This window comes from Photinus pyralis, unplaced genomic scaffold, assembly GCF_008802855.1.
Source record: "Photinus pyralis isolate 1611_PpyrPB1 unplaced genomic scaffold, Ppyr1.3 Ppyr1.4_LG1, whole genome shotgun sequence".
NCBI lineage: Eukaryota > Metazoa > Arthropoda > Insecta > Coleoptera > Lampyridae > Photinus > Photinus pyralis.
Window position 1 is genome coordinate 29,193,510 of NW_022170249.1, and position 19,940 is coordinate 29,213,449.

General features: G+C 36.6%; 1 protein-coding gene across 1 annotated transcript in view; it reads left to right on the top strand.

Annotated features, from left to right (window-relative positions):
* Nucleotides 1-16,272, top strand: part of LOC116160059 (homeotic protein distal-less) — a gene marked incomplete at its 5' end in the record, with an annotated part of 59,201 nt that extends 42,929 nt beyond the window's left edge. The window contains 3 exon segments of the mRNA XM_031473189.1: nucleotides 1,723-1,900; nucleotides 6,892-7,126; nucleotides 15,424-16,272. Coding sequence (XP_031329049.1) covers nucleotides 1,723-1,900; nucleotides 6,892-7,126; nucleotides 15,424-15,442 — 432 coding nt within the window.
* Between the last annotated feature and the right edge of the window lie 3,668 nt (nucleotides 16,273-19,940).

Below are 19,940 nucleotides of genomic sequence, written 5' to 3' on the forward strand. Positions count from 1 at the left end.
TCTACTTGCGAATCTTCGTCCTTGAGTAATTTGAATTGTTAGATTGGCGCCCATCACAAAATTCAGTGGCGCAACTTGCATCTTTCGCCCTTAATGGAGTGCATAAAATATTTAGAGACTGTTCAATTCAAAACTGCCAGAAATAAGTAACCATTTTATTTCTTTGTATGGTAAATAAAGTTCAATCTACTGCAATAACTAATAACGCTGTATAGTGTATAAAAAAATACAATTCTGTAATCTTGCCACAGACCTTGCCCAGTACAGCAAAATACTCGATTAAACTCAAATCCGGATCATGACTGAAATTAAAATTGAAAATGCCCAGACACAGTCATAAACAGCATATTGCATTATCGGACTTACAAACGAGACATAAAAAAGCTTCGTACGACTTTCCAGTGACGAGATCTCGTCCCTTACACAGACGGACGGACGGAAAAGTGCTTGTAATAGCGCATTATATTTTTTTAAAAAATGGAGCTAAAAAAGATTCATAAAAAACCCTTTTATCATGCCAGATACATTGAAGTAAGGACTGCAGTCTGATTATAATCCCTAAAATGCCCTTAAATTTAGTAACGGGATTAATTAATATCTTTCTACTGCACTCACATATTGCTGCTTGACATTGCAAAGCCTTGAGAAAAGATATGCATGAATGTTACCATACAAATTTAACGTAAAATTTACAGTTAGTATGATTGATTTGATTGTGGGTTCTCTCATATATATTTGAAAACTTTTAAATTTATTATTAACAACAATAAATAATACAAGAAAGTGTTTCCAGTTGTAACAAACAATGAAATAAAAGTGGGGTAAAAGTGCAGAGCTATTACCCCCAAACTACCTGGGGGATGACGGTATCCAAGAGCAGTGTTAAACTACTTGAGTTAATTCCCCAAAATGGCCCAATTATACTTAGTTTGTGTGCTAGAATACACATATGTTTGTTCACCAATACAATTTTAATCTCATAATGTACAAGTTCATACATAGTATAGAAGTAGGTAAACTTTCACATTCCTTCCAAAATTATAGACGTGTAATCACGAAAGTTTAGGTAATTGTTTAAGCGTCAGTGGAAAAAATAACTGTAGATATATAGCTGGGGGTAGTATACGTAGATATTTACCCAAAGTTTTTGTCGCAGTGTAAGTTGAAACTTTTTCTAAAGTTAGTTTACTAGTATAGGTAATTGATGTTGTGGACAGTGACGACAACTAGGATTTAAGTTAGGAATCGATCGATAACCCGGTATTTTTATTTAATTCTAAATACAAAACCTAATATGGCATCGTTTAATTAATTTCCATTAATGTCAAACAACTTCGAAACCATGTCAGTTAGACATAGCATCACATTAACAAAATCATACTGATTTTTCATGAAGAATTAAAAAATACCATCAGAAATTTGAAATAAGAACGTTCCGGTACCGTTCTGATACACCCGAAAAAGCGGCCATCTTGAAAATATTTTTAAATGATTCCTTTTGATCGATTATTCAAAAAAAGGTAATGAGTCCCGAATCAAAATTTAAAACCGTTCCCGAGATACTTCTAATGGTCCACTTAAAAACACCATCAGCCATCACACACCAATAGTGTGTTAATAATTTTATATCATCATTAAAATTTCTTCCCGGTGCAATTGTATGAATGTTAATAGCACATATCGAAATTGACAACCTACCTACATACTCTTTTTTTGTTACAGGTTAAAATATGGTTTCAGAATAGAAGAAGTAAATATAAAAAAATGATGAAGGCTGCTCAGGTTACCGGCGGTACGAATAACAATGGTAACCCAGGAGCAACGCATTCTAGTATATTAGGAAGTGGTGCTAATATTCCTTCCGCTAGTCCTGGACCTCAGGGACAAAATATGATGCCAGGTTCGTTCTGTATGTATATTTAATCGGAGTAGGCTTTGGTTAATGATGGCACAATTTTGGTAATTATAATTGAATTTAAATGTCTTTGTTGTGCCATCATTGAATTCAGCTGAAATTTGTAATGCAATGCACATTGCTGTTGTCGGTTTTTGTTATTATTTAGTATTATTATAGTCAATCAGTCCAATTCTGTAACTAACAAGTTTGCAATATTGCTAACTATAGCAAGATTGCTCACACAAAATTCTAGCAATATTATGAACAATAATAACAAATTTGTCATTCTCTAACTACCAACTTGAGCAATATTGCTAATATTCCTACACTTCGTCAAATTGCTACGAACTAGTCAGAACTTAGTGACAGAGTGTTGTCACTGGGCCTAAAATTAGACGCATTAGGCCTACTGAACTCTTACCACCTAAATTCACAACTGTCTAAACTTTTTAATTGTAAGGTTAGGTTATTTTTGATTTAAGTTTAACCGATTAGGCGCGTTGTGCTTTAAAAGTGACGTGCGACTTGTAATTTGTATTTGCTCGCCATGGAAAATACAGATATCAAACAGCGTGGCGCTAGAACAACATAGGAGCAACATTCCATAATTGTGGACAAAACAAGTAAAAAAGTTTTCGCCCTAAGGCGATTAACTAGCGCATTTTCCAATGCCCAATGCGATTATCTTTCCTAGAAGGATCTGTTATTAAAATTTCTCTATAAATAAGAAATAAGAAATTTGGCAGTTGCGCAGTTTGCGCATGCGCACGTCTGATGTTTACAATATGCGATATGCTTATCTTTATTAGAGACAGCTATGTTTAAAATTTCAAAAAAATTTCTCTATAAAAAGGGAAGTTGACATTGCGCCGTTTAATCGTCAAGATTTTGCTTCCCTCAGATGCCAGAGTTATACGCTACCCAATGCAAAAAGAACGAACTAAATATCTTGAACTGTAGGAGTAGTTAAGGCCTCGAACAGACGGACAGAGAAAGTGGCTGCAATAGCGCACCCAACTTCTTTAGAAAATGCGCTAAAAATGCCATGTTAGTTCATGAAAGAACTGCTCCAAACAAACGATATTAAAAACTATATGAATTATGGGAAGAATTGAATCTTCAACAGCGTTTAAAAATTTGTATTTAACCCATCCCCCTGCCATATTTGAACTTGCTAAGACTTAACAACAGCACTTTACCTATTGCTAGGGTCAAGCAATTGAATTGTTAAAATGTTAGGTAACATTGCTAGGTTTGTCGGTACAGAATACCACTTTTAACAAATATTGCTTATCTAGCAATTACCTTCACTATTAGCAAGTTGCTAAGGTTATTTTAAGTTACAGAATTGAACTGAATGTCTCTCTTTAAAACTCAGGTTAGGCTGGTTAACTAATCGCACGGATTAAAATCAAGTAACAATTAGTATCCGTCTGTCTGTCAAGTCTTATCAAGTTTGGTCTATAAGTAGTTCTATTCATTTAAAATTGATCTGTACAGGGTGTTTCTTAAACATGCAGCAAAAATTAAAGTTACTTCTTGGACGATTCTAAGGATATATTTATCCTTTGATGATTTTTGAAAAAGCGCTTTGTTGCGAAGATACAGCACGAAAAAGTATCAGCTGTGTTACCTTATTTACTTACCTTGTTTTGTTCTTGTTTTGAAAGAGTCTGGGAGTCGATTAGGAGGAGATGGTTGCATCCGAGCTGAAGGTAGCCATTTTGAACAATTCTTGTTAATTAAAAAATGATACATGTAATTTATAGTGATAAATTTTTATATTTGTTGAAAAATGTTTTGTCCTATATCTTGGGATAAAATATGTTTAGAATAGACACAGCTATTAATTTAATTTTTGCCGCATGTTTAACAAACACCCTGTATAAACGTTACTTACAACCTTACCAATTTAAGTAATTATTATTTTATTGTTTATTGTGGAAGAGTTGGTTCGCTTTGGGCTTAGGTTGAATACGAAAGAGTTGTGATAATATGGTGTGTCTGTGAGAAGAACGCCTTTTGTGCTTTTACTTGGGCTAGGACGTACAGGGTCGCTGATAAGTATGGAAACGGTCGATTATCGGCGAAAATATACAAGATATCAACATATGTTTTACAAAAATTTGGGGGTTGTTCAATGTCTACCAGTAGTCCAGTCCAATTAGCTCTAAAAGTAGTATAAACTGGATGTTATCATTTCACTGAACGAAACCAAGCGTATTCTATGTAAAAAAATCCGCTGAGTCGGAAAATCATAGTCCCTCCGGCCGGAAACGCCCGGAACATATTGTTATAAACAAAAAACGAAGAAAAAATGGGAAAATGTCGTGTTTTTTCACATTTGACTGCGAATATCTCGTTAACTATTGCTCTGAGGGAAAAAATGAACTTGTTTAGAATAAAATTTTCTATAAGATACAGATACATTTTTTCCCTCCGAGCAATAGTTAACGAGATATTCGAAGTCAAATGTGAAAAAATACGACATTTTCCCATTTTTTCTTCGTTTTTTGTTATAACAATATGTTCCGAGCGTTTCCGGCCAGGGGGACTATGATTTTCGGATTCAGCGAATTTCTTTACATAGGATGCGCTTGGTGTCGTTGAGTGAAGTGACAACATCCAGCCCAAACCGTAATTTGACTGGACTATAGGCATAATTTTAATTATTCAGGGTTGCTCATAACGGCGCAGCAGAAAAATCTAATAAAAAGTAGGGTAATCTATTTAATAGAATTAAGTTAGGTAGCGCCACCTGGCGGTGACGTATTTAATTTGAAAAATTTTTCGTCACAAAATATCAGGCCCTAGCTTATATTTGTAAAGTTTTAAGAATGTTAGAATCTGCATTCGTTCCCGAGATATCACGCTGTTCCATTCCTCGCTGAACACCCTGTATAATCATACATAGTTGGCTATCCATTCCATTTGGGATTGTAGCCGCTCATTTGAGCTAGGAAAACTCCTTTAGTGTGGTGAGTTACACCACGTTCTTTTCTTTTTCTCCCCGTCTTACTTGTTGCTTGTCTTGACTTCTCCGTTATCTTCCTCCAAGTCTTCCGGTCCTATCTCCCTCTGTTTTTTTTTGTTGCTAAGATTCGTCGTCATGGTGGTGAAAAAAACAACCTAAAGAGAAGCACTTTTTCTTACTTAAGACACCGCACTTAATAGCATTGTTATACAGTGTGTCCCGGGATTGACTTCATTGTACGTGTAATTGATCAAAAATCTTTGTAACTCGCTTTGATGTTTTGGGATCTCGGCGTGCTTGGTCTAAAAAGAATTTTAAACACATTCTCACTTTTTGAAATCAAAGATGGTCGTGACAAGTGAGAAAAAAATCATTTTAAGGTAAAACGCCATTTCAGTCAATAATTCGGGCTCTTATTAAGAAAAGTTGTTTAGAATATGGAATTATGTCCATATGCAAAATTTCACAAATATCGCATCACTTTAATTAAATCAGTATCACATTTAATATAAACAATTTTTTTTGAAACGTACTGAAAATTTATTACACTACTGATTTAATTAAAGTGATCCCATATTTACCAACTTTTTTTAACAGCTTCGCGTATTATTTTCCGAAATGGTACTTTACCTCAACATAAAATTATTCTTTTCCCGTAAATGTGCTTCGTTTTAGACCAAGCAGGCCGACGCATCAAAGCCAAATTCAAACATTTTTTATCAATGACACGTATAGTGATGCCAATCCGGGAAAACCACTGTATATCCAATATTTTGAAATCTAAAAATTTTGATATTGTAACTTTCACGTTCCCCTTATTGTTTGTACTTAATAAGACACAGATATACTTAAAATAGGGGGTTTCCAAAGGTCAAAAAACGACCAATTAAGTATAGGACATAACACATGAGAACTGTACCTATATAGAACTTTACTTAGAATCTAAAAATGGAATAATCTATAGGATGTTCGATTTAAAATAAGCAAGTTAGCATCAACTTCCAGTGTATCAAGGAGTGTCACCAACTTGAAAATAGTTTAGATGAATCCCTCTTAATTGCCATTAGCATACTATCAAATTTGCAAAATATTTAGTCTCCATTTTGTGACATGGATAGCGAGCATTGGTTGTGGGACACTGTATACATATATAGTATATGAACTAAATTAGGAATAAGTTATATTTAAACATTTTAATTTAATTATCTACCTACCATACTTTAAATGTTGCAATCTTGATTTATTTAATTTTTTTTGTAAATTGGAATTGGTTTTATCAGTAAAAAAGTATTATTGCCAGATCAAAAAACCACAACAGAACCTTGAAAAGGGAATCCGTTGTTTTATTGTGGTTTCTTAAGTGGCTCCAGTTTTTGTTGTTATAAGAGTGAAATAATGATTTGTCTTGGAGGTACATTTTTCAAAGGATCCTTTATAAGTTGAATGTCACGAAATGGGTATCCCTCGCCACTTATTGTAACTTCACGCCTTTATAGTGGCCATTGTATCACATGTTGCCTATTACTTCATATTTGTATACCGTGATGTGGGCCAACATAATTAATTCCCTTCCAATTTGGAGGTAGGCATGCAATAATTATTGTAAAGTATGTGTGTTTACATAACAATTATTCAAATATTTTTAGTTATTATCACTATGCTAAAGTTAAACTGTGCTGATTTCCTAGATCTTATTCTAAGGAGGAAGCCAAAGCGGTATAATGAAAACGCGAAATTTCTATAGGTAACTCTTTTGTAACTCGCCAGCATTGTTGGCCGTAGTGGACAAATGCGACTACTTAGAATGTAGCAAATCACAAATCGTTCTCGTACGAAATAATAATTATAAGAAAAGCACCCGGCGTGGTTGCATGCTGTCGCACTTTTTTCTTACACGTATATAATAGCTATTGTACTGTTTTCTTCAAGACTTGTGTCCGGCCCATAATATGGCAATGTAGCTTTACATTATCTAATTCAAATAGAGTGAGCTTTATTAACGATTCCTTTGTGTTTACAGGGGGCGGATCGTCGAGCGGTTCTCCGGCGACGGGTTACATCCAACACTCGTCACCAGCGCCGAGTTCGACCCCTGGCTCTGATATGTCAGGTCAGCCAGCTGCGAGCCCAAGCTGGGATATAAAACCCCAACAGCCAATTCACCCTCCGCCTCACCCAACACCACACCCTCACCCACCGCATAACTACCTCCCTCAGTACTCGTGGTACCCTACAGATAACCCCGGCCTTTTAACGTAAGTATATTTTTTTTCATTTGTTCGTTATTGTGGAACAAGAGAATGCAACCAGGTCATAACTCATAACATAGTGGTTTGTTTGCTGGATAGTCAACCTACGTCACATGACTACTCCAGAATTTAAAAGAATTCCTTTTATTACGTATCCTCTTGAAAGCGAAAGCCGTGACTTCACATTTGCAAAGTGTAACGCAACCTTTATTCAGACCTACCGAGATGCTTTAGATTCACAAAACTTATAAATGTGTTTCGAAGTAAAGCCATTTTAATTAGATTTTTCGTAGATTTCAATTTACTCCTTAAATTAAATGCCGGAAGCAAACCGTAATACATACGAAAAAATGCATAACATAAATACTAGAGCACTATATTTCCAAAAGGTCCTGGAGAACATTTTATCCTTTTAGACAGTGCTTCATTTGCGTGGGCTCGCGCCTGCAATCAATACATGCTTATTCGCGTTTTGCGTTGTTAGCACATTATCCTTGAACGCTGTAAAGATCACACGCAAAATGAAAGACGATGGAATTTTATACAAAAACCCTGCGACGGCCTGTGTGTATCTTAACTCGTTTACGTATTATAAGGACCAGGTATTGTAGATGAAATAGACTCATTCATTTCAATGGTCATTATTCATAAACGGCCGAAGGCATATGCCCTCGCAGGGTTTTAGTCCTTTTGTGCATTTTTTTCTATTTGTTTCGGTTTGCTTTGCGTTTAGTAAATGCCCGTGATCGTGATTTTCGTACGAAAACTATACATTGAGTAAATTTTAACTCTGCACATATAAATCTCCTATGTACAATTCTTAAATATACAAGTCAATGCATTGATATACCAGACAGTTACGCAAGCCACCTTACAAAAGAAACTTAGTAGGTACTTTAGATACCCATTCGGCTGAATTGTTTAGCAGAAGTTTGTAAAACTGTCCCTGAAGTGGTTTTATAGTGTCTTTCAGTTACTGGAATTCTACTTATTGTCGCATTCAATACGGACATGTGTCAAATTTCAAATTCCATAGCTAAATTACGAACAATGATGTAATTAGGTCATTTCTACAATTAAAACACTGCAATTTCTTTTTCTTGTGTAGTAATTAACAATTCAAGCATCAATGTAAATTTTTTTTAAATTTATTTCTGGGGAATATTTAGCAGCAAATAAACCCTGTAATTATTGAAATACATTCTTTTGCATACATTTTATTAAGAATATAATTAATATCTTAATTCAATAAGAATTGAACATAGGAGATTTGTATGTTCAGAGTTAAAATTTAGACTGAATCTATGTATGTCGCGTTTTTGTTAGCTCTCCAGCTAAGTACAAACAAGTATAAATTGTGCACAACTCTTGTGCAGATAAAGCGTATTTTTTTAACCGAAATAGCTTTTGTTTTGACATCATCAATGGATATATTTCTTGCAGACGTCTCAATCGCTTTTTGTGAGTACCCTCTTCCAACAATCCGTTCTTGAAGTATAAGGGATCACCCGATCACGATAAGAGGTCGAGGAGGAGGGCTATAATTGGTAGAAATTAATATTCTTTTCGTTGAGACCTTTCATTAGAGTACCATGAAGGAGAAAATTAGTTCCACCTCCCCCCTCCACCCCGTACTTTGATAAGAGGACCTAAAGAAGGGCAGTAGTTGGTAGAAAACGGTTCCACTTTCGTTGAGACCTTTAATTCGAATACAGTGAGAGATAACACTAATTTTTTAACCCCCCCCCCCCCCCCCCCCTCAGGCCTCGTCGCTCACCTGATCTCGAAAACGAGTCGCACGGGAAAGTTAGAGTTTGTACAAACCAATTTATTTCGATGAGACCTTTCATTAGAATACCATGAAGGGTAGAACATGTGTTAACCCCAGCTCCTCCCCCCCCCCCCACTCCATTTTCTAAAGTTTTCAGTTGGCATCACTAAAGGCATGCGTATGCAAAATCTGAGACCAATTGGTTGTCGTATGTAAAAGTTATGCACGTTTTACTTTCAAAGTAGTTCGACACGGCGGAAGTGGGTCCGGACGGACGGACGGACAAAACGCAAACAATAGCACATTTTTTTTAATTCTTAAAAAATGCGCTAAAAATATATCCATCGCACTTATTCTTAGTGGGCGTATCCCGTGAGAGTAAAAGCGCTGACGGTTGTTGTAGTTTTCGCATCTTTGGGCTATCTATTTTTTAGGGCATTTTTTAAGAATTAAAAAAAATGTGCTATTGTTTGCGTTTTGTCCGTCCGTCCGGTTAGTACGTCCGGACCCACTTCTGCCGTTTCGAACAACTCCTAGGGGAATGGTCCTAGAGTCCTGAAATTGTTTGCTGTAGGTAGCCTATACCTTGAAGGTGTTTCAGACGGCCATCAAATTTCGCTGTCTAAAAGGAGGGCCCCCCTCCCACGAATTATTTCCTGAGATGCTGTTTTTGAAAGTAAAACGTGCATAACTTTTACATACGACAACCAATTGGTATCAGATTTTGCATACGCATGACTTTAGTGGTGCCAAGTGAAACTTTAGAAAATGGGGGGAGGGGGGGTTAAACACATGTTCTGCCCTTCATGGTATTCTAATGAAAGGTCTCATCGAAATAAATTGGTTTGTACAAACTATAACTTTCCCGTGCGACTCTTTTTCGAGATCAGTGAGCGACGGGGCCTGAGCGGGGGGGGGGGTGTTAAAAATTAATTGTATCTCATTGTATTCTAATTAAAGGTCTCAACGAAAGGAACCGTTTTCTACCAACTACTGACCTTCTTTCTGTCCTCTACATCAAGGTATGGGGCAGAGGGGGGGGGGGGGGGGGAGTGGAACTAGTTCTACCAACCATAGCTCTCCTCCTCGACCTCTTATCGTGATCGGGTATATTCCCTTATACCTCAAGAACGCAACTTTTACAAACTTTTGTTCCACATTATTCCTTTGCGTTTTCAGCTCCAACGAAAATGGTCGTGAATAAAAGGGGGCACCAAAATTCACGAATGTAACTGGTTCTGAGTTTAATGTCCCTCATTGCAACAAAATTCCTTTCCATTGCGCCTTTGCCGTTTTTGGAACTACCGATTTCGAAAAAAAAACACGAAAATACAGGAAAGATTTGATACCTCAATGCTCAGAGTAAGAAATAAAGATAGAGATGCCTTGATGCTTATCTATGCGTGCCATCATCTCGTTTGTTTACTAACATTGCAGGAGGCCAAGTTGTCACATTTCACGAGATAGTTTTTAAGGGAATAATAATAACATATGCATCTGGAGTAATCTAAATGGATTTTTAGATGCTTATAAGAGTTCAGTAACCCAAACAATTTTAACTTACAATTAAACGGCGAACAAGAAAAGTTATGGTGATTAGTGCACCACATCGGCAACGCTGTAACTTTGTTTTCCGTTGAGAGGTATTTTGTTTATTTCGTTAAAACGTGATTCCTTAATTTTTAGGCGTTTTTATAGTGCAAGACTTATTCGATTTATGGTGTATTAATTTATGGGAGCGCTTTGAAATGGGGAAAAGCTGTATTATTTGTGGAATTATTGAATTACCTAACATAACCTTTCATCGGTATTTGTTTTGATGACATAGACGTGCATACGGGAATTTTCGCATTTTAATGTGTTTAGATTTCCTTCTAAGTTCCCACTTTGAAGTATCACCATACCTTATCATAGATCAATAGGGACCTTTCAAACACATACAGCTTTTGATCATAAATATGTAGTGATACGTTATTACGTTTGCACATGTAAACAAAACATAAACTTTGTTGCCCATAAAGATAAATAAACCCTACGCCACTGACTAATGTTTATTTTCGTCCTCTCAACGGTGAGATGTTGGTTCAAAACAAACGTTCACGTTGTTATAGCGTAAGCGTACTCTATCTTTATTTCTTACTCTGAGCCTCAATGTACCACAATCATTATACCTACCCCTTAGAAAATCCTGTTATGAGGGATATAATTTCCAGCAATCCAACCGATTTTTGGAATCGCCAGTTTTCTGATGCCTTGAAGTTGCATTTGATGTCGCAGAAAACACGTCTATCCCAGCTGGGGATATATTTCCCGTAGGCCACCAAAACGGAGCTTAAACTCAACAGTAATTCCTTGAGACATCTTGACGTCTTTTGCAATACACTGGCCTAAGGAATATTGAGCAAGAACTTCGAACAAGTCTTTTCGCGCACAATGCTCTTACGAACCTTTCTGCCAGTGGAATAATGTGCCATAAAGTTTGCAAAAGAAGGCTGTTGGTTTGCTGCATGTCTCCTTCCATTTCATTTTGACTGGTGATATCGATTCATGGTAGATCAAATCATTGATTCTTTTAATGATTTTGTAAGAACCGTCCCGATCGGTTTGTAGTTTTGGTGACAGGCTGATATCCTCCTGATTGTGCCTTGATGTCCTATAGTTCCTTCATCATTCTGCTGCTTGCCATATGAATTAAATCTCGAACTTTTTCGTGGATGGCTCCCATTTTGAGTTTCTTCACGTACTCATCCTCAACCACTTCCGCTTCCCGGGTCTATGCCGAAATTCGAGTCACAAGGCAATCGGATTTCCGTACCATAGAGTACCGAGGCCGAAGTTTGTTCCGTGCTTTTATGTACTGCAGATTTATTCGCCATTAAAACCAAATGCAAATGCTGATCCCAGTCTGGCTGATGATCCGACATAACATTTGACAAATATTTTCCCATAGTCTGATTCATCGATGACGAAGGATCTCCGATATCCTTTTTTGGGGAGTAAATATTTGCATATTAATAGTCGTTCTATCCTCGTTTTCAAGTGTTCTTCTTTTTAAGAGACCAACGAGTCCCACTGGGCTCAATATGCTTTTACAGTGGTGCTAAACTTTCCCACTTTCCAGGAGGGCCTTTTGTCTGACATTTTCCATTGCAATATCTGTGGAAGATCCAGGTCGCTGTTCTTACCTACCGAAGTGCCTCGGGAATCGTCATCAATTGCTCCAGTGCGCCCTACCTAAATATCCCTCTGCTTGGCTTCCAGTCGAGCACAAAGCCCACTTCGACCAGCTCGATGCTCCGTCTGGAAATCATATTCTGCCAACCTCTCTATCAACCGGGCAACTTGGCTTTCCAGATTCTTGAATAGCAGCAAACATCGTAATACTTCTTAGTAGGAAAGTTTGGTCATAGTTACGTTCTGGTTTGGACAAGACTTTGCTGAAATATCCAATCACTTTTTCTTGGCTCTCTTGTATTTGTGATAGTACTGCACCAAGTCCAACATTGCTTGCCATGGTGCAGTAATTAAGACCTTCTTAAGTGTCTCAAAACTTTGCTGGCAGTTATCATCCCACTTACTACAGGTTTTGCCTGCTTCCGTAAATGTCGTAAGGGGTTTTGCGATATCAGCAAAAACCCTTCACATGCCGACGATAGTATGTGCATAATCTAAAGAAACTTCGCAGTTTGTGCTTGTCCATTGGTTTGGGCCAATCTCGAACTGCATATATCTTAGTTCGCATCTATGAACCTTTGAGAAACTTCTCCCAAGTTCTTAAAGTGTTCATCGAACGTGCGCCCAATAACTATAACGTCATCTAGGTACACCAAACAAGTTTTCCATGACAGTCCTCTAAATATTAATTCGATTACGCGCTCAAAAGTCGCGGGGGTGTTGCATAACCCAAACGGCATAACTTTAAAGTGCCATAAACCCGAACCAACGCCGAACGCAGTCTTTTCATATCCAACATTGGAAACCATTTAGTTGTGGTAAGAGTATCCAAAGTGTCATTGATTCTTGGTAATGGGTAAGCGTCCTTTTTGGTAACGCTACTCAATTGTCGATAGTTTACGCAAAATCCTGTGGACCTATCTTACTTTTTCACCAACACCACAGGTGACGTCCACGGACTAGTAGACGGCCTTGTTGCGCCATATCCTCTATAATCTTCTGAGCTTCTTTCCATGGTTTTCTCGGATGTTGGTTAATCGGTTGTGCAGTTCCAGTGTTAATCTTATGGGTCAAGATTTTAGTTTTATCCATTAGCCCTTTTTGTGAGGAAAATACACTTGATAGCTGTGAATCAGCTTTTGTGCCGCGATATCAGCCACCTACACTAGATGCTTAGGGGTATTGAACCCAATACTAAGTCCACTACAAAGAACAGTTACACGATCAGCAGTTGCAGTCTTGAGTCTAAGGACGGATGGCATCAGTTTCTTATTCTTCACAAGGTGGGGCCGCACTATTGCTCTTGTTGCACCAGTGTTCACCAACAATGAACAACTGTTTCCTATAAGAGCAACTCGAATGGTAGTACGCGGGAAATGATCACTGAGTTCCTTCTCTGGTTGCTGCCACTGGCCTCTGCAGGCTGGGAGCAATTTCTTCTAAGATGTCGAGCCTTGCCACATGTCCAGCAATGTAATTTCTCCTTGTCGGATAAACGCCTATCATTTCTAATAATTTCCGAACCAGTTCAATGGATTCTTCTTCTCTTGCCTTTGTGCATCGAATTCCAACGCGCGAGCAAGGGCTATCTCTATCTACCCTTGCTAACCTTAATGTTTGCTGGACATCACTGTCTCTTACAGCATCGATGAAGTTGGTCTAAGAAGCTTTCTGGATAGGATAGACAGATCAATCTGGCGATATCCTGCAAGCTTTCTCCATACTTCTGCAGGAGTTCCATCAGTTACGCGTAATATACCTGTTGGAGATGCTTCTCACCGTGACGTATTTCCAACCGTGGCAAACATCCTGCTGTGGTTCAGGGATTGTTCACAGCACGTCCCCTTGCAACTCCAGGACAACGGTCCGATGACGGAGTAATAACGATTCCTCCTCACTCGTATCATGTCGCGGCTCGCTGTGGTCTGTGGTCAACATTTATTAAGCGGCAGAGGGGAGCCGATGGTGTCCGTTTGTCCGTCTGTCCGTCTGTCCGTGAACACATTATCTTTGACCCATTTTCAATTGTCTTGTTACATGTGGTATATATGTTAACTGTGCAAAGTTTGAACCGAATAGGTTCAAGCGTTTGGCAGAGACAGAGAGGCGTGACCCCAAGGGGCCATTGGATTTGACCCATTTTCAATAGGCTTATAGGTCAACTGTGCAAAGTTTGAACCAAATCGGTCCAAGCGTTTGGCAGTTATCGTATTCACGGACAGACGGACATCATCCAAAAGCTTGCATCGCTGTGCTTTGCCGCTTAATAAACGTTGCGCCCCTTGTTGAACCAGTTTTGGGAAACCCAGGAAAGTTGTATTGAAAGGGGGCAAAATTCAATTAACCACCCTTAAGTAGTGTGGCCACCCAGCACGATAGATCAAGATCTCCACCATTCAAATTGTGTAGCAGCGGAATGCCTATTCCATTCCCTACTCAGATACGCGGCTTTTATTTGCGTTACCATCAGAGATGGACAATTTTAGTACATTGAAAAACATTCATTCAATTTTGATCCCCTTATCCTTACAGCAGAGCTTTCCATGAAACTTTTTTGTGATAATGACGGCTTTCAATTTCGGCAACTTTGGCACCAATATCATTTGAGTTACTTTTAAGCGACGATATAGCAGAAGCTTATTAACGAGCTCCTAGCGACTTTTTAATTTTGAAGTTCGTCTGTCCGTCCGATATCTCGATAACGAATGGACCGATTACGATAAAATTTAGTAGATGGATTCTTTATCAAATTTGTAGATCGGAGTTCGTGAAGTGGCAATGTAGTCCAAAAAATAACGAATGCCCTTTTGCCATCTCCGTGAGTTATGAACCGAATTGTATGAAATTCAATATGCGTATAGCTTTAGCCATATAAAACGCAATTCCAAAAATTGACCCTAATCGATCAACATTCACAGTGCCCTTTTCGCATCTCGACCATTTATAAACCGAATTTCAAACTTTATAAAAGTATTTAAATGAAATTTGATACATAGCCACTTGGAATAAAAGCAAATGTAGCGCCAGTTTCAAAATTTGGTAAAATGGGTTCTTGTCCTAGCTAATGTCTCGTGTGGTTTGTCCTTAGGGTAAGGGGGATGTATGCCATTTGTTCCTTTTACGAATACTGTAATTTAATCATGGTGCGGTTCTTATTTATGGAAGCAATTAAATGAAATTTCATACATATACACTTTAAATAAAAGCAAAACTAACATCAGGTTTAAATTTTGGTTTTGCACATGCTATAGCCATACCCAGGAGTTCGTTTTCTCTATTTGTTTAGTTTATTATTTATCTCGTTGTCTCTTAATAATACATTGTTCTATTCAAGTTCTCATAGATTCTTTTGTTTCAGCGTATGGCCAGCTGTTTAATAATAAAAGAAGTGATTAGTTACTAATTGTAATTATTTATAATTAAGAACAAGTGACCAACAATGACCAGTGACTTGTACATTATACAGAGTGCTACGATAAAATAATACATCATGTGTACGTGGTTTTTTTCGGCTCTTTACCTTTGTTTGTGGTTTGAATGGTTTTACAATATTGTAAATTATGTTCCCATAAAACTGTACCGTACCTAGTGAAGTAGATCTCAGTGCAAATCACGTGCTAATTTATCAAAACGCCTCTGTAATCTTCCAAAGTCCTTACACGCTATCCATTGAATTTGGTTAGTTTCATCTCACATCCTTTAAATTGATCTTCCAACTTGAACAGGTGATTTTACGGTGGCATTTTGTTAAGTTAGCGCATGAGCCTTGGAATTATCAAATTTGGTGCAATAAAATTTAAGTTGTTAAAGCAGGTCCTAGATTTCTTTTTGTAAAAAAAATATAGCTAGTGATTCGTACTAACGGTGTATTTTAATTTCATCCCGTGTTTTCCTTTATTATTTATGAATGTTAGTACGGTTTTGTTTATAATGTAAAATATGTAGAAGCGAGAGTGTTTGGGTATACGGAAGGATCTTTAGCTTTACGAGAAGAAAGAAAACCGAAGTTGTTTCGTTTGTTGAATAAGGTTTTTATTTCTGTATAATATCTTATATAGTTAAATATCGATGATGGATGTCAGTATGTCAGAAAGAAGTTGTACCTAATTCTGTAAAGTAGTGTTAAAAACGTCTTTTATTTAGAAAAAATTATAATTATTACAAGAAAAAAATATTTCTAAATGTTTAAATATATGGAGAAAACACGTGTTTCCTTTTATTCCAGTTTTATTTCATTTGATATCCTACTACCACTCAAGTGCGACAAAGGTAGGTATTTGAAGCCATACACAAATGGAAAACAATCCAATCGAAACGAAGAAACAGAAAACTAGTATAGACGTGGAAACCACAACGGAAAAGCGTAAACTGGAGGACTAGTAATGGTACAGACGGACAGGGAAAGTGCGTTTATTTTCGTTTTGAAAAATGCGCTAAAGATTCGTGTGCTATTCCATGTCTAAACTAGTCTGTATTTCTGTTAAACGTAGATCAATTATATGTAATAAAAGTGAGTAATACCTAGAACATTATTGGTTAATTGAAAATCACATTAATCAATAAGGCAATTATGAATTAATACTTGCATAAATAATAGACCATAAAGTGAATACAAGTTAACTTTTTCTATAAGAATTAAACCTTCCCGTGGCTTTAAACTGACAACCTAGATCGTGTTTAATAGATTCATGCACGTCATGCCCTCGTCAGGTCATAATATTATTTTCTAGCAAACGTAAAAATTATCTACGTCTAGTGCAATTATTAACACCAGTAAAAAGACTACTTGATTATAAACAATTTCAGACTGAAATTACTGGCAATGGAAGCAGCTTCCGTTGAGTGACGTGAGGACGTTTCGATTTTTGTATACAGGGTGGTGTTTTTAAGTAGACCATTAGAATCGTAGTAGGATATGGTTTTTTAAATATACATAACTTATTCCAGCTACTGTGTGACAGTTTCGGTAGTTTTATTGGTACAGAAATGTGGAAGTTTATGAACAGGAAAAATACTTTAAAAACAATAACAAGAATTCATTTGCAAATGAAGTTTATAAATGCCGCCGTTGTAAAACATCTCTTTGAAGTGATATTTGATTGCGCACAATAAATATAACGATATGTGCCTTCCGATTTTGCTGTACTACATAGTTTAGATAAAATTTACAACAGTTTCGTTTTATTGCTTTCAGAGCTACCTTTAAAACGAGAACTATATACAGACGGTGCCGCTGTTAAAAATTCAAAAAACTTTCGGATACTTTAATTAAAAAAGTTTAATGATATACGCGATAGCAATAAAAAGTGTCAAATACTTTTATCTCTAGTTAACAATATAGGTGTTAATTTTGCTATTAATTAGGTTGTAAATAGTTCCGTAAAGGCATATTTAACATTTTTTTATTGTACTAGGCGACCACTTTTAAACAAGTTAGTACTTTTCGTAAGGCCGTTCAAAGTTAATTAATTATACGTCTTCGCCATAAACTTTATTCGCTCGATTGTGGACAAAAGGTCGATGGTACTTTACACATCCTTTTATGCAGTGTAAAACGTCATTGAATTATTATCAGATGAAGGTAGACTAATACAACACTATTTTAGTTGCTTTCTTTGTCACACGCACTTAAAAACCATACATGTTAACGTAATGAGAGATTTTATCAATACAACATCATATACAGGATGTCCCACTGAAATTCCTGAATGACTACAGTTTTGTCAGAAGTACATATCAGTACTATGGACCCAGGAAACAAGGAGATTAAAATCAATTATAGATTATATCATTAAAACTGTACCAAAATAGGTATAAGAAGTTGGAACATAATATGAACAAAAGTGGGAGAAAGGGAAAGATATGAAAAGAAATATGAATCGAAATTGAACCAAAAATGCAAGCTATTAAAGAAAAGAAAAAATTGTACGAAAAATGGGTCAGTGCAAAAACAGCGGCCGACCTACAAAATTATGGAGAAGAAAGTAGAAAAGTAAAAAGATTAGTAATAATGTCAAAAAATGAACAGTGGAATGGAGCATGCAAGGATATAGAACAGAATATAGGAGGCACATGGAACTTTGGAACTCGGGGTCGTGGAGAACAATAAAAGCGATGGACTTGAGTAGAAGAGAACAGCTTAATAACATACATCAGAGATGAAGAATGGCAAAATTATTATAAGGAACTATTGACGGAAGAAAGGCTTCATAGAAACGGAAGAGGACAATAATCCAGGAGAGGGAGGGACAGAAGAAGCTGTTATTGAAATACCAATGGAAGAAGGCAGCGAAAACAATCAAAAATGGTTAAGCAGCAGGACCGGGCGGTATTGAACCGGAATTAATAAAATGCGGTAGAAACAAATTAATTCGAATAATGTGGAGCATCCAGTTGAAATTTGCAAATGGAAAAGAAATACCCATGGAATGGAACTCTCAGATCGACCGGGAAAAAACATTTTCTTATAGAATGTGGCCTGTAGAATCCATAATTTCAAACAGTTCCAAGAAGATTGGGCTACTAGTTCAAAAGTTACAGCCTTTTGAATTTTCTTTCGAAATTGGTTTCTAGTGTATAACTTTTGATTGAGAAGTCTAATCAAAAAAGTACGAATTGTTTTGGTTTCTACGCACCAAAATTAATACGAAAAAGTGTTTTCCCGAGAAATTTTGGTGCAGTCGATTTTTGATAAAAAAGGAAGGTTATATATAACCTTCCTTTTTTTTGCCCCGACAAAAAAAATGTCTCAGATCAACCGGGAAAAAACATTTTCTTATAGAATGTGGCCTGTAGAATCCATAATTTCAAACAGTTCCAAGATTGGGCTACTAGTTCAAAAGTTACAGCCTTTTGAATTTTCTTTCCAAATTGGTTTCTAGTCTATAACTTTTGATTGAGAAGTCTAATCGAAAAAGTACGAATTCTTTTGGATTCTACGCACCAAAATTAATACGAAAAAGTGTTTTCCCGAGACATTTTGGTGTAGTCGATTTTTGGTAAAAAAGGAAGGTTATACACTGCCTTTTTTTGCCCCGAAAAAAAATTGACTCAGATCGATCGGGAAAAAACATTTTCTTATAGAATGTGGCGTGTAGAATCCATAATTTCAAACAGTTCCAAGTTTGGGCTACTAGTTCGAAAGTTACAGCCTTTTGAATTTTCTTTCGAAATTGGTTTCTAGTCTATAACTTTTGATTGAGAAGTCTAATCGAAAAAATACGAATTGTTTTGGATTCTACGCACCAAAATTAATACGAAAAAGTGTTTTCCCGAGAAATTTTGGTGTAGTCGATTTTTGGTAAAAAAGGAAGGTTATACACTGCCTTTTTTTTGCCCCGAAAGAAAAATTGTGTCAGATCGACCGAGAAAAAACATTTTCTTATAGAATGTGGCCTGTAGAATCCATAATTTCAAACAGTTCCAAGATTGGGCTACTAGTTCAGAAGTTACAGCCCTTTGAATTTTCTTTCGAAATTGGTTTCTAGTGTATAACTTTTGATTGAGAAGTCTAATCAAAAAAGTACGAATTGTTTTGGTTTCTACGCACCAAAATTAATACGAAAAAGTGTTTTCCCGAGAAATTTTGGTGTAGTCGATTTTTGGTAAAAAAGGAAGGTTATACACTGCCTTTTTTTGAGCCCCGAAAAAAAAATTGTCTCAGATCGACCCGGAAAAACATTTTCTTATAGAATGTGGCCTGTAGAATCCATAATTTCAAACAGTTCCAAGATTGGGCTACTAGTTCAAAAGTTACAGCCCTTTGAATTTTCTTTCGAAATTGGTTTCTAGTCTATAACTTTTGATTGAGAAGTCTGATCGAAAAAGTACGAATTGTTTTGGATTCTACGCACCAAAATTAATAAGAAAAAGTGT